This window comes from Fundulus heteroclitus, chromosome 14 (genome assembly GCF_011125445.2).
Source record: "Fundulus heteroclitus isolate FHET01 chromosome 14, MU-UCD_Fhet_4.1, whole genome shotgun sequence".
NCBI classification, from domain to species: Eukaryota; Metazoa; Chordata; class Actinopteri; order Cyprinodontiformes; family Fundulidae; genus Fundulus; species Fundulus heteroclitus.
Window position 1 is genome coordinate 997,573 of NC_046374.1, and position 12,932 is coordinate 1,010,504.

At 40.0% G+C, this 12,932-nt stretch overlaps 1 protein-coding gene across 3 annotated transcripts; it reads left to right on the plus strand.

Annotated features, from left to right (window-relative positions):
* Positions 1-747: 747 nt before the first annotated feature.
* LOC110366678 (neurofilament heavy polypeptide) lies at positions 748-12,577 on the plus strand. Of its 3 annotated transcripts, none has more exons than XM_036146002.1 (21): positions 748-1,090; positions 1,212-1,414; positions 1,508-1,598; positions 1,678-1,730; positions 2,155-2,236; positions 2,343-2,428; positions 2,530-2,793; positions 3,236-3,403; positions 5,464-5,512; positions 5,606-5,670; positions 5,776-5,922; positions 6,062-6,151; positions 6,243-6,326; positions 6,909-7,076; positions 8,644-8,713; positions 8,895-8,935; positions 9,008-9,094; positions 9,264-9,359; positions 11,261-11,342; positions 11,434-11,477; positions 11,609-12,577. In XM_036146002.1, exons 1-21 carry the CDS (start codon positions 874-876, stop codon positions 11,648-11,650), a joined length of 2,229 nt encoding a protein of 742 aa, XP_036001895.1. In that variant the 5' UTR covers positions 748-873; the 3' UTR covers positions 11,651-12,577. The 3 variants fall into 3 exon arrangements, 2 of the variants coding, with proteins under 2 accessions (XP_036001895.1, XP_036001896.1); XM_036146003.1 differs by having other exon boundaries at positions 11,437-11,477; XR_004932472.1 differs by lacking the exons at positions 11,434-11,477; positions 11,609-12,577 and having other exon boundaries at positions 9,264-10,648.
* Positions 12,578-12,932: the final 355 nt, after the last annotated feature.

Genomic DNA, 12,932 nt, shown 5'->3' on the forward strand with positions numbered 1-12,932 from the left:
ATTCAGTGTTAAAGGAACGTTGAACACCAAACTGTTAGATTAAAATTGTTACATTACTAACTAGGCTCAGAAGATTACTAGGCCCATTTATACTAATCATGATGAGATTATTTACCTTTGGCAACAACAGAGAAGACCTTTTATCTGCACAAACATTGTTCAATGAGCTAATCTCTCTTGCACACTCAGCTGTGCTACATGGAACGGCTTACATGCAAGCGATCAGTGGTTTAAGTTTTTTTTAAGGCACCCTGCTTTTGTCCCCAGTTGAATATCTCATGACATTACCAGCTTGGTAACAATTCAGCGTAATTCTGACAATTTTCATGCTTTTAGGTGGTTATACGGAAATGCCAAAGCTTTTTCAGTGGTTATACAGCTACACCACTGGTTGCCGAGATGGTATGATGGACACATCGGCTGCCTTGTGAAGATTTGTTAACTTCCTGGGGAATCAGGAACATTGGCTTTTTTGTGACACACAAAATAACCAGTAATTAAAGTTTTTTGCGTGCTTATCTGACTTGTGTTGACATATCAACACAACTCTATCCTTTGAGGCCACATCCACACAGAGCTGAATAGAAGAGACACAGAAAGGTTAAAGCCGGTAGACCCATACTAGATGTTAGTAGACCTGAGGTCTACGCTATAATGTAATGCTTTTAGACTAAGGAGTCCCAAATAGGCAAATAATATGATATAATCTAATTTCAAAGTGAGAGACCAGAAATATGTGGTTTTAATTATTCCACACAGCTACTCACGACTTCATGATTAATGTCATATTGAAAAGCCAGAGTGTTTGTTCTCGTCTGTAGCTGTTCCTAGTTGTAACAACTTGATTATTTATGTTTGGAGCTCATCTTCTCAATGCAGGTTACAGAAATGAGTCTTCAGGTTTGTCACTGCTGTGGCTGGTCCAAAGTGACGACCTATCAGGGCCTGCGGGTCCACCAGGGCAAAAACGGATGCACGCCGAAGGGTATGAGGATGGCAGAGCCCCAACAGCAGGACATGTGGGGCTTTACAGGACAGACAACCGCTCACAAGAGCTACAAGCTGGACGTCCCGACCACTATTAAATCTGGTAAGCTGTTCAAATTGATTGTGTTTTAAGACAATTTCTTAATCAATGATAAGAGCACATGTTTAATAAGAGGAGGTCATTCAATAATATGTCTTAAACATAATTACAAATTCCTATTCAGACGCGAGCCTACAGATATGCCACTGTGGCTGGACCCAAGTGACGAGCTATCATGGGCTGAGAGTCCACCAGGGGATGAAGGGCTGCACACCAAAGGGAGCAAGGATTCCAAAGGAAGAGCAGAAGGCCTGGGGGAATTACTGGAAACCACAAGTGGATGAGAAAAAACCTCCTGAATTGAAGAAGCTGAATAAAAAGCATGAGGTATAAAAAGGATAATTGTAAAATAGTCTCAGTTTAGTTAGGAAAATGTCTAATTCAAGCACCCAAAATAAACTTTCCTCCTTAACTTGACAGTATTTCCCAGAAAAACCAAGGATGAGAAAGCTCAGCAACCGTGCAGCGGCAGCCACAGTCAAAACGGAGAACAACTGGAGGACGTGTCATGGTAAAATTTGGTCCAAATAAGATTTTTCTGTTGAATCAGAAGGTTTTCTTCTGCATCACACCTTCTGCTCTTACTCCAGAAACAAGGTCAAAGCCGTGGCATCAGTCGGAGGAGTGCTCCACCCCTTTAAAGGTAAAGACGAGGCATAAACCATTGTGATTCCCTAGCTGTTCTAAATAAATCAGATTCCTTGGGGGGTTTAGGAGTGCTGGTGAGCTATATGGTAAGCTACCAAAGAAGAGTGATCATCTGTCAGGCAAATACTGTACGTTGCAGTTCTTTTCTCCTTTTTAGACATAAGTTTGGTTTCCTTTGTTTCCATCAAGTTAGAAAACAAAGCTTTTTTTCAGTGTTGATGAAATGGTCACTGGTTTTAAGGATTACACATGGCCAGGCAGCCACTGCTGTGGAAGCTAATGGGGATCCGAATAAAAGCTTGTTGGACCTATTATCGTGCATCATCTCCTGAGCTGGATTTATTGCCACACCCCTAGACATTTGTCATTACATAACTAGTTTTTTAAACGTTTTGTATATTTGTACGTTTTGTCTTCAGAGTTCTGAGGACTACTGGAACACTGGCAGCTGTTATAACTATGCAACAGCAGCCACTGCAGTCAAGGAAGAGCCCAAATCACGTATGGTCAAAAAATATTCCAGTTTTTTACAGCTTTGCAGAATTAGGAAAGAAATCACCAACTTCAGCCGTGGAGCATAATTCTTCTTCTATTGTTGTATTTGCAGCTCCAGCGGTGTCTCTTCGAAGATACCCAGATGACTGCAATGGAAGATCCGTCCATGAGTTTGAGGATTCCTCGCCTTATTTGCAGGTAGAGCAAATTAGCTGGAAATGTGTGCCACATTGATGCAATTTTTTAACATAATTACAAATCTACCTATATTTCTGCAACAATTTGCTTTTTACTTATAGATAAATCGTCGGCTCAAAGAGAATCCAGCTATGGTATTTGACAAACCAGCCGTCCCACCGAAGCAGCAATGTAGATCTGTCACCGACCCTCCAGCAACTCCCCCTGTTGACCCACACGAGGAGAAGGAGTCACTGTTGTCAACATCAGCGCAGGAAACGCCAAAGTCTCAGCTGCTGAAAGAAATTCACACATGTTTAGAAAAATTTATAATAAAGAGAGAGGGAAAGTTGAGAAACATCAGTCCATCAGATTCTGCTTGTGAGGTAAAAACACATGTTGCTAGTTTTGCGTTTGGTCTTTGTCACAGTGATTTGGTCCAAAACCAATTGACAAGACACAATAAAATAAATCTTCTCAAACTATCTTTTAATTTTAGCAAATCAGTGCATGTTTTTGATAACTAGCTGTTTCATTCGTGTAGCATCATATAACTGCTTTTTAAAGAAACAGTATTTTTCCGGTAGAGGGTAGTCACAGGTTAAAGCATTTATTTAAGATTTTTTTGGGTTTGTAGTGAACTTGTTCATTGTTCATGTTCAAAGTTAGAAAATATCATGCAGTGTCCCTAAATGCACCTGAGTGTACAAAAACAAAACCTGCTATTTTCAAAGTTTTGAGCTTTACTTCCTAACAGACTGCTAAAGTATATTCAAAATTCCCTCATAAAAAATGTATTAATTAATGTATTGATCTTTCTATTTTCAGATAAACAAATCAGTCAGCAAACATCCAACAGCTGGACCTCCTGTCCAACCTAAGAGGAAAGGCTTAATTTTATTAAACAGAACGCCAGAGAAAGCTGAAAAATCTTCAGCCACCGATGGAGCAATATTTGAGTCCAAGAAGGACAGCAAGGAAGAGGAAGTGGCGCAGGTTCAGTATTTGTGTTTTTTTTTCTTTTATGTCCAATGAAAAACAATAGTCTCTTATCTGTAAAGTCAGAAATGCCCCAAAAATGTTTTCATGGATTTTATTGAGCTTCATAGGTTCCCCAGAAAAGTGAACTTCTCTGGGGAACTAAGAATTGTTTTCTTCTACTGATCGTAAACCTTTTTCCAGCATTAAAAGTAGTAAACAAATAATGAAATTATCAGCAAATTGAACAACCTCTGCGTATGTAATGTGCAATGACGTTTGCTTGTGGGGTACCATTAGGAGGATATCAGCAGCATCCTGCTTGTAGAGGCCAACTCTCTCTGCGTTTTCGATTTGGTAAAAAAGAGATGAAGTTACTGGTTGATGAGCAGTCAAGGCGAAAAGTGGACTTCTTTTTTTCTGTCAGTTCTGGCCTGTAGGGGATGGAGCTTTCCTTCAGCAGGGACAGGGAAACTGGTCTGAGTTGGTCTAGAAGATGGAGGGAGCTGAATACGGGAGAATGGCTCTAGAAAATAGATTAGATGCTCCATAGGAACTGAAACTGGGGTGGAGGTTCACCTTTCAACAACACAGCTGGCCTGAAGCTACAGCCTAGGCTACAAAGATCAGTTAGAGCAACATGTTTAATGATGGCCTAGTCTGTCATGATGCAGTTTAGGGAGGATCCAAACAAAGCGCATGGTAGTCTCAAAAATAAAGTTTAATAATAAAAAGAAAACTCACTAAATTGTCTCACACAAGCAGATCAGGCTGTAACATGTCCATGATGAGAACATCGATTGTGCAGAGATAGAATAATTCCCCCACCTTCTGTGTTTTCCACTCGTCCTTGTGTCCCCGTCGTCTCGTCTCGTGGAGAAGCCGAGTCAGTTCACGCCGGAGTCCAGTATGCCGTCATTCAGCCAGATCTCTACAAAGCACGCGAGACAACACTCCGCTTACTCAGAGCAGCTCACACTACAGCTCACAGTCACATTAGTGTGGGAAAACTGAAAAAGAAGTGCATAACACTTTATCAAGTGCATTGATAAAGTTTCTACTGTTCGTTTTTTGGGTGTTCAACTTGATGACAAACTCCTTTGGAGAGAACAAATTGGTACAGTCTGCAAAAAAGTCACTAAATCTCTAGGTATTTTGAGAAGGATTAGAAGTTTTGTTCACAATAAAGTGATGTTAACTCTATATTATTCATTAATCTATCCATACCTGTCATACTGTAATATTGTTTGGGCAAGTACATTTCCTAGTTATCTTAAAAAAATACTACTTTTACAAAAAGCTTTTGTTCGCTTAGCAACATTTTCTAAAGTTGATGCAGCTAGTGCTCCTCTTTTTTCCAAATTACAGCTGTTGAATATTTTTGAAATTAATATTTATCAAACATGTACCTTTGTTTTTATGATAAAACAAGGTCAGTCTCATGATACTTTCAAGAATTATTTTGTTAAGAACTGCCAAGTGCATTCTTATAATACTAAGCTTTGTCTTTTCATTTACCGTTAAGTATTAAAACTCAAGTGCAATTTTCTTTTCGGCATCGTGGTGCAAAATTATGGAATGAATATGGTAAATATTTGGAATCTTCAGAAATAAATGGTAGAAAGTCCTTGAAAAAAATACTGTTATCCAAAAAAGACAGTGATGTATGATTTTACAAATATTGACTCCCTGAAATCTGAAAGCTAAAATGTAAAAATAATGTTACTGTACATGTCTATTCTGTTTTCTCTCTTGAATGAAAGGACTTTCATAAAGTGAGCTGCCTGATGTTTTGTTGGTTTAGGGGTGTGGCCTTTGGTATAAGCCCTAAGGGGTTTCTGTCACACTCCATCACATTTTTTATTCTATTGATGTATTCTGAGTTTCTATCTTGATCTGTGAAAATAAATAAATAAATAAAAATAAATAAATAACACTTGGAATATATCAGCACTTATTTCAGCAGATGGGAGTTTTCTGCTCAAAACACTTTTTTCCCCCGCGTCTTCTCTGCCATCCTGAAACGTCCTCATCGCACCTCCACAGCACGTTGTAACAGCCTATTTCTTATGTGTCAGCATGCGGGGACATCAGCAAGAGTCAGATCACCACCGGCAAACAAGTCACGTATGTCAGAACACGATCATTCATCATCAACACCAGAATGAAGTTATCAGCCTAGAAAATAAAAATCAGAATGACTCTCATCTTTACCTGCAGCTTTCACAACCCCTTCCCACCCCTTCAAAAAACCCACGGACAGAAAGGTAGCAGCAGCTGAGCAGGTAAACCATCATCTTCTACACAGTCTTACTTTTCCCTCAATGTTATCTTTGCAAACCTCCATGTCTTTATCTTTGTGTGATGACACACATTTGTCATCTTTTCAGTTGAGCAGCCGGGCATCTGAGCGTCCTCTAGCGCCTCCTGTTGTGCCGCCGAAGAGGAACCCGCGTTCATTCACAGTGAAGCAACTGAGCAGTCGAGACATTCCTAATGACCTGCAAGGAGCAAATAAGACGAGGGAGGGAATGAAGGTGCAGAGCAGTATACTCCTGCTTGTGAATAACCGATCAACACCACACCAGATATTCTTTGGTTTCTCTGAAAGCTGTGAGGCTCCTTTCATCATAGCTGTCCCCTCAGCCCTCGTTCTTAGTGTTCTACTTATTTCAGGTGAAGGAACTGGTGCAGATGTTTTCTGTCCCTGCAGCCCAAGAGAAAACAGCCGTACCAACGGAGAAACTCAGACCGGAAAACCCACAGGTTGTAGGTTTATGTTCAGTTTCAGGAAGCGCAGTAAAGGTTATGTTCCCGTTAATACTTGGATTGTATTTGAATGGGTTGAATGTTTCAGGGGAAGCTTCTCGCTCAAAGACGTACCACCATCCCGGCCCGGGAAACCGGAGTCCAACCAAAGTTGGAAGACAGGAAGGAGCAGGTATATGTGCCGTGCCTCCGTTGCCTTAAATGAATAGATATTGTGTTAAAACCAATATTAATGTCCCTATGTAGAGGCCTGTTCTAGTTCAGCATGTGTAGAAGAAAAGTAAAATGCTAGGGATGGTCTGGTGTTAATTTTAATGTCATGTTGCTATGTCCAGTTTTAAGAAAACTTTTTTTTTCTTCTCATTTTTAACAGGGCAAACCTGCAATGTCCTATTTATTATGTGTTTTCTAATAATTTACGGATGTCTTTTCTACTGAAGAGACTACTTTAACAGTTTCATTAAAAATAATGTGGGTTTAATTTACTGTTGAGCAGCTAAAAGTTTCCCGTCAGAGCAGGAAACAGGTTAAAGCATTTATTTAAGATTTTTTTGGTTTTATAGTGAACTTGTTCATTGTTCATGTTTAAAGTTAGAAAACATCATGCAGTGTCCCTAAATGCACCTGAGTGTACAAAAACAAAACCTGCTATTTTCAAAGTTTTGAGCTTTACTTCCTAACAGACTGCTAAAGTATATTCAAAATTTCCTCATAAAAAATGTATTAATTAATCTATTGATCTGTCTTTTTTCAGATAAACAAATCAGTCAGCAAACATCCAACAGCTGGACCTCCTGTCCAACCTAAGAGGAAGGACTTAATTTTATTAAACAGAACGCCAGAGAAAGCTGAAAAGTCTTCAGCCACCGATGGAGCAATATTTGAGTCCAAGAAGGACAGCAAGGAAGAGGAAGTGGCGCAGGTTCAGTATTTGTGTTTTTTTTTTGTTTTATGTCCAATGAAAAACAATAGTCTCTTATCTGTAAAGTCAGAAATGCCCCAAAAATGTTTTCATGGATTTTATTGAGCTTTAAAGGTTCCCCAGAAAAGTGAACTTCTCTGGGGAACTAAGAATTGTTTTCTTCTACTGATCGTAAACCTTTTTCCAGCATTAAAAGTAGTAAACAAATAATGATTTTTTTAGCAAATTGAACAACCTCTGTGTATGTGATGCGCAATGACATTTGCTCCATCCCCTTGTAGGGGGCAGGGACAGGGAAACGGGTCTGAGTTGATTAGAAGATGGATGGAGCTGAATACGGGGGAATTGCTGTAGAGAATAGATTAGATGCTCCATAGGAACTGAGACTGGGGTGGAGGTTCACCTTTCAACAACACAGCTGGCCTAAAGCTACAGCCTAGGCTACAAAGATCAGTTAGAGCAACATGTTTAATGATGGCCTAGTCTGTCATGATGCAGTTTAGGGAGGATCAACCCCTCCCATTGACAAAAATGTCGGACATCACTGCTCTTAACTGATCACATCAAGGAGTGGGTTATTGATGCATTAACTGACCAAAGGACCTTGAAGGTTTTAGTTGATTATTTATTGCCAAGCGGGATAATCTGCTGATTCTGATTGTTGAGCATGTGACTGGTAACCTGACCCTAGCCAGCTGAATTTCGCTCCGCCTAGCTTCACTCACATCCATCTGGGACATCTCCCATAGAAAGTGATTTCTTCAACCAATTTTATTGTCTGGCCAATCAGGACGCAGGGCTGGAGTTTCATAGATGTGACGTAGTGGAGAAGCGACCGTGACGTGAGACTGTTTTGATTCTACAGTGGTGGCTCGCATCGAGGAAGCAAGCGTTAACATTGATGCTGCTATTTCTTCCATGTTGTCCAATCTACCTAATATTGTTTCATTAAAAGAACATCAGAGAACGGCTCTGAAGGCTTTTGTTGGTGGAAACAATGTTTTCGCCCTTCTCCTGACCGGATATGGCAAGTTTTGTTTTTTCCTCTCATCAGCGTCACGGGTTAGCTTCGGTGTGAGTGGTTGAAATAGCACGTCGATAACGATGACAGACAAGTGCCTTATCCAATCATATGCAAGGATTTTTGATAAGGCCCAGCCTTCTGAAATGCCATTCCTATGGATCTGTTCCAGATGGATGAGTGGAGCTAGGCGGAGCGAAATCCATCTGGCTGGGCTCAGGTTATGTGACTGGTGCATCATCAGAAAAGATAGGTGTGGTAATTCATGGCGCCCTAGAGCTCATTAACACTAATATCAGTCCTAGTTTTTCTGTGTATCGACGACTTCGCTGCTTTCATCAAACTCCACTCATGTGATCTGATCTTTTTACTGTTTGCACGAGTTTGATGTGAAGGATTGTGCTCGATAAACCAAAGCTCATCGTTCTCAGGTCCAGGCTGAGCTCTGGTTTGGTGTCATGGTGTGTTGGTTTTGTGAAGGACCTAAGTGGCGACAGAGTAGCGGCTAATTTACCAATATAAACCTTTTTCTTTTATTTATGACAGAATGCTACAGATATGGCACCTGAGCCAACACCAACAGCAGCAAAACGGTCACAGAAGGAGGACCTATCGAGTACGTACCAGCGTCGTTCATCACATCATCTAAACCAGGGGTCCTCAATTCCGGTCCTCAACGTCCGGTGTCCTGGAACTTTTAGATGTGCCCCTGAGACTGGACCTCGAGGACCGGAATCGAGGACTCCTGATCTAAACGATCAAGAAAATGATGCTGTCATTGTTGCCGTTATCTGTAGTGATTGAAGCAGCCGAGCCTGACGTCTCTACGAGCAGGAAGGTACGACAGGTTCTTAGTTGAGTGTCCTGCAGAGGGAACCCGTGTTTCACTCCATGTGGAAATGTTTTCCAGGTGAAGGAACTGGCTCAGATGTTTGCGGTTCAGGAAAGAGCCGCACGGCCCCAGCCGAAACGCGGACAAGAGCGCCGACCATCACAGGTGTTTGGTGTATATAATATATTATTTGCTATATACTACTATTACCCCTGAAAGTATCTTTCTCTTATTTGTTCCTGCTTTGTAGTTTGCATTTCTTATGATGTAGCTGTGGGAATTTTTTGCTCCGTCATTCTTTGCCGTATTTACTTAGATGCTTCAAATCTTATAGTTAAAATTTAGGGCTGAAAGATTTCTACAAACCAAACCCCAGGAAACCATTGTTCAACTAAAGGAGGAGGAACATGGCGGAGTAAAACCAGCACAGGTACAGCACTGATTTCTCTTTCTTCTTCGTCGCCGCCTGCTGAGAATCAATGAACCACCAACCCAGTTCATAGTCTCTTGCATGTTGACAAACATAATACTGGTTCTGCAGGTTTTACATCCATGAGATTTATTTAAACTGTCTCTCAAATGCAAATGTCTATTTGCACACTTCAGTTTATCAGGGAATGTGTGTTTAGACATCCGTGCAAACTGCAGTCCTGTAACCTGAAGACCTAAATTTATTGCACAGTAGTTTACTATGTGCATGAGTGTATCAAACGGCAGAGCGTTCGTGTGACACACGAGGGCAACTGCACAGTAATCTATGTCGTCAGTATAGGAACCGCTATCCGACTTTTAGACTCAAAAATGTGTCTACTAGAGGCAAATGACTATTTCCACGCTTTAAGCTTCTCAGGGAGTCTTGTTGGTCAGTGAAATCAACTGATTTCAGAAGATTGTCTTGTTGGATCGGAATATTATGCCTTTGTGTGCATTCTGTAAGACATCATCAAAAATTCATTATGGTAGCACATATTGGCAGTAAAGATTCTCGAGTCTTGACTCTTGAAACATAGCGGTAGCAGCATAATGATGTGGATATGGTTCACTTTAGCAGGGACTGGGAAGCTGATCAGGGTTGATGGATGGAGCTAAATAGCGGGCAATGCTGCAGGGAAACTTCTAAGGCCTAAGCCTCAAAACCTCTGCCTGGATAATTTGGCTTATTTTGACTGGATAAAGGCCATTAAATGGCATATGGACCTATGAGTAAATAATTTTGCCCATTTCTCTATAACAACTGGAAGTTTCAAGATCTACCGGGTTTTTTTTTACAATTAAAATTCTATTTATAGAGAGTTTTATCAGGTTAAAATGAAGAAAAACAAAGATTGCAAATAGTTTTTAGAAGTTTAGTGGTAAAGAAAATACTATAGATGTACACAACGAAATGCTTTTGCCTTCTGAATTAGATATTTAGACGGTATTGAAAATATTTACAACAGTTACAGTCCATCAACCTCTCAGTTTTGGTGGTACGGCCAGTAGCAGTTTCTGTCCAGCTCCAGACAGAGGCCCACGTCACACCCTCTACACTTCCAGGCAGTGTTCTACTTTCTGTTTCAGTTCTCCATCTTGCATGATGTGGTGAGTGGCTTTCGTCTCTCTCAGCATCATCACCAGCATCTCCAGTAGCCTGTGGGCTCTCCACTTATGGATGGCTGAGCCTAACTAAAAGACAAAAGGAAGGATATTCAGCTCGAAATATGCAATCTTACTGACTTGGTAGGCTGTTCTAAAAGTCACAATTCGAAATAAAAACTCTGGCTTACACATATGATGTGATAAAGTCAAAAAAGATACCATAGAGCTTCATTCTGCTATATGAAGCTCTCATTTCATTGACAATTCAACTCGGAAGTTTAATCGATCAAACGTCACCTTTCTCCACCAGAAACTGCTCCTTCAACTTATTTGTTAGTCTCAAAATCCTTTCTGAACCTTTGTGGTAGTTTTCTTACCCTTGATGACTGTATCTCAGAAATTATTTCTATGTCTCCGCTCTCTAAGGCTCGAATAGACTGAGCCAGAGGCTTACTGCTCTATATGACAAAAGCTGCTTCTACAAAGTATTAACTCTGTGTTCCTGAATACAAACGTACACTTAACATTTTTAAAGTAAAATCACTCATCTCCACTCTTCCGCTATACATTTATCTGTTTTTTTGTGTTGGTATGCTACACAGAATCCCAGTAAAATATACCAAGGCTTGTGGGTTTAACATGACAAGATGTTAAAAAAAGATAAAAGCTATATATCTGTTAAGCAAATTATGTTTCCTATCATTGCTTAGCTGACTCTAATCTGTTAACCGCTGTTTTTTTTTTCCCTAACAGAAGTTACCAGACCCAACAAGTACTCCTACCACAATGAAAACTGCTTCATCAAAGGCCACCAAGCATCAGGACCACAAACCCTGTGTGTAAATTCTGCTGAATAATCATACGCTTTTAACATTGTGTCACTACTCTGAGGTTTCTTCCTGTAATGTACTGCCTTTTGGCTACAGCAGGTGAAGCGTCTGAGCTGGCAGGTTTCTGCGCTGGTCCAAAGGTGAGACATCACTTCTGCCCACTTAAACTGCTCTTTAGACTCTGTTGCACTCCTTCTATAGTACACCTGTCATGGGAACAATTAGTTTACGGTGGCACCAGAAGGTTGGCTCATTGTTTGATGGGTTTCAGGTGAAGGATCTGGCGCGGATGTTCTCAGCCAAGACCTACTAGGCACAAGGTGCCCAAATAAGGTCAGAGAAAGGAGAAATGTCTGCAAGCATTGTTTTAAAGATTTTTTTTTTTTTTTTGGCACAACTTGATTTCACACAGTGTTTACACAGGGAATTCTGACATCAGAAGTCAAACCCAAACAATATTCTTTGGTAATTATAGTGTTTAGGAAGAGTGTAAAAGGCCACAGAAGGTGCCAATCAGTGAGGAGTAAAAATTTAAAACGGAATACTGTAATATTGAACTAAGTCTAAGCGCATATGTAGTCATGAGTGCTTTGAAAAACATCCATTTATCAACCGAAACCAGCAGTTATTCCCAAGCTCCCTTCGTGCAAACTCCCAGTGTGAGCTGGAAAGTAGCAGCCAGACCGGTTGGTGTGTAGGCGTGTCAGACCACAGAGGAAAACGGCTTTCCGTGCGATTCCTCATTATTTAATGTAAACAATATGCAGATCCACAGCATTTAAGTTTCTGTTTCCCTTGAAAAAGAAACCACAGAATGTGGGTGTGTTCTCATCTGAAACACAATGTTTCTGGACAGATTGTTTGATCATTAGTACCTCACTGTGTTGATAAGTGAGAATGCTTTTTACGACTTTTGATTTTGTTTATTTTGGTTTATACCTTTTGGTTTTTGTACAGAATCAGAAGCCTGTAGGATCGTCAGGGCACACAGTGAAGAACATTACTTTATGTTAATGTTTAGGACATTGTGAATGTTAAAACTTTTATAGCTGTATTTTTTTTTTCCTGTGGTAAAGGTTGTATAATGTCTTGTAAAGTTATTCCTACTCTTTGAACTGTTCCATATTTTTGCCCTGTGGTGTTACTGCGCTTTTTATGACTTTAACATGACATGCATAATCTTTTTGTGAAAATTAAAAAGGTTTAAATAATAAGTGGGATAAAGGATTTCTAAAACCAACTCTCTTCCAGTATTTTTATTTCGGGTTCTTAATATATCTTTACATATTCCTAAAGGTTTTTGAAGGTTTTGTCTATAATATAACTGAGTATAATATAATGATTATGTATTTGTGCTTAAGTTCTGAATGGGTTCCCTGTGAAGAAAGGCCAATAAAAACTATCCTTATAGCTAAATCCGATAATTACATCATAGGATGAGTGGCTCATCATGATTTATTATCTCTGTAAAATAATAATGATTATTACAAGTGAATCTCAATAAACAATTTTTAATAATACATCATTTATGGCCAATTAGATCCATAGCCAGTCGATACAACCTAAAAAGCTCAGGGAAAACAGGTGGGACAACT

Bases quoted from the DNA above. Each gene is read 5' to 3' on its own strand.
- LOC110366678 (XM_036146002.1), top strand. From the start codon at position 874: ATGCAGGTTACAGAAATGAGTCTTCAGGTTTGTCACTGCTGTGGCTGG. The intron at 2,429-2,529 runs GTAGAGCAAATT...TTTTACTTATAG, and splicing joins ATTCCTCGCCTTATTTGCAG to ATAAATCGTCGGCTCAAAGA. The intron at 9,095-9,263 runs GTGTTTGGTGTA...CAAATCTTATAG, and splicing joins AAGAGCGCCGACCATCACAG to TTAAAATTTAGGGCTGAAAG.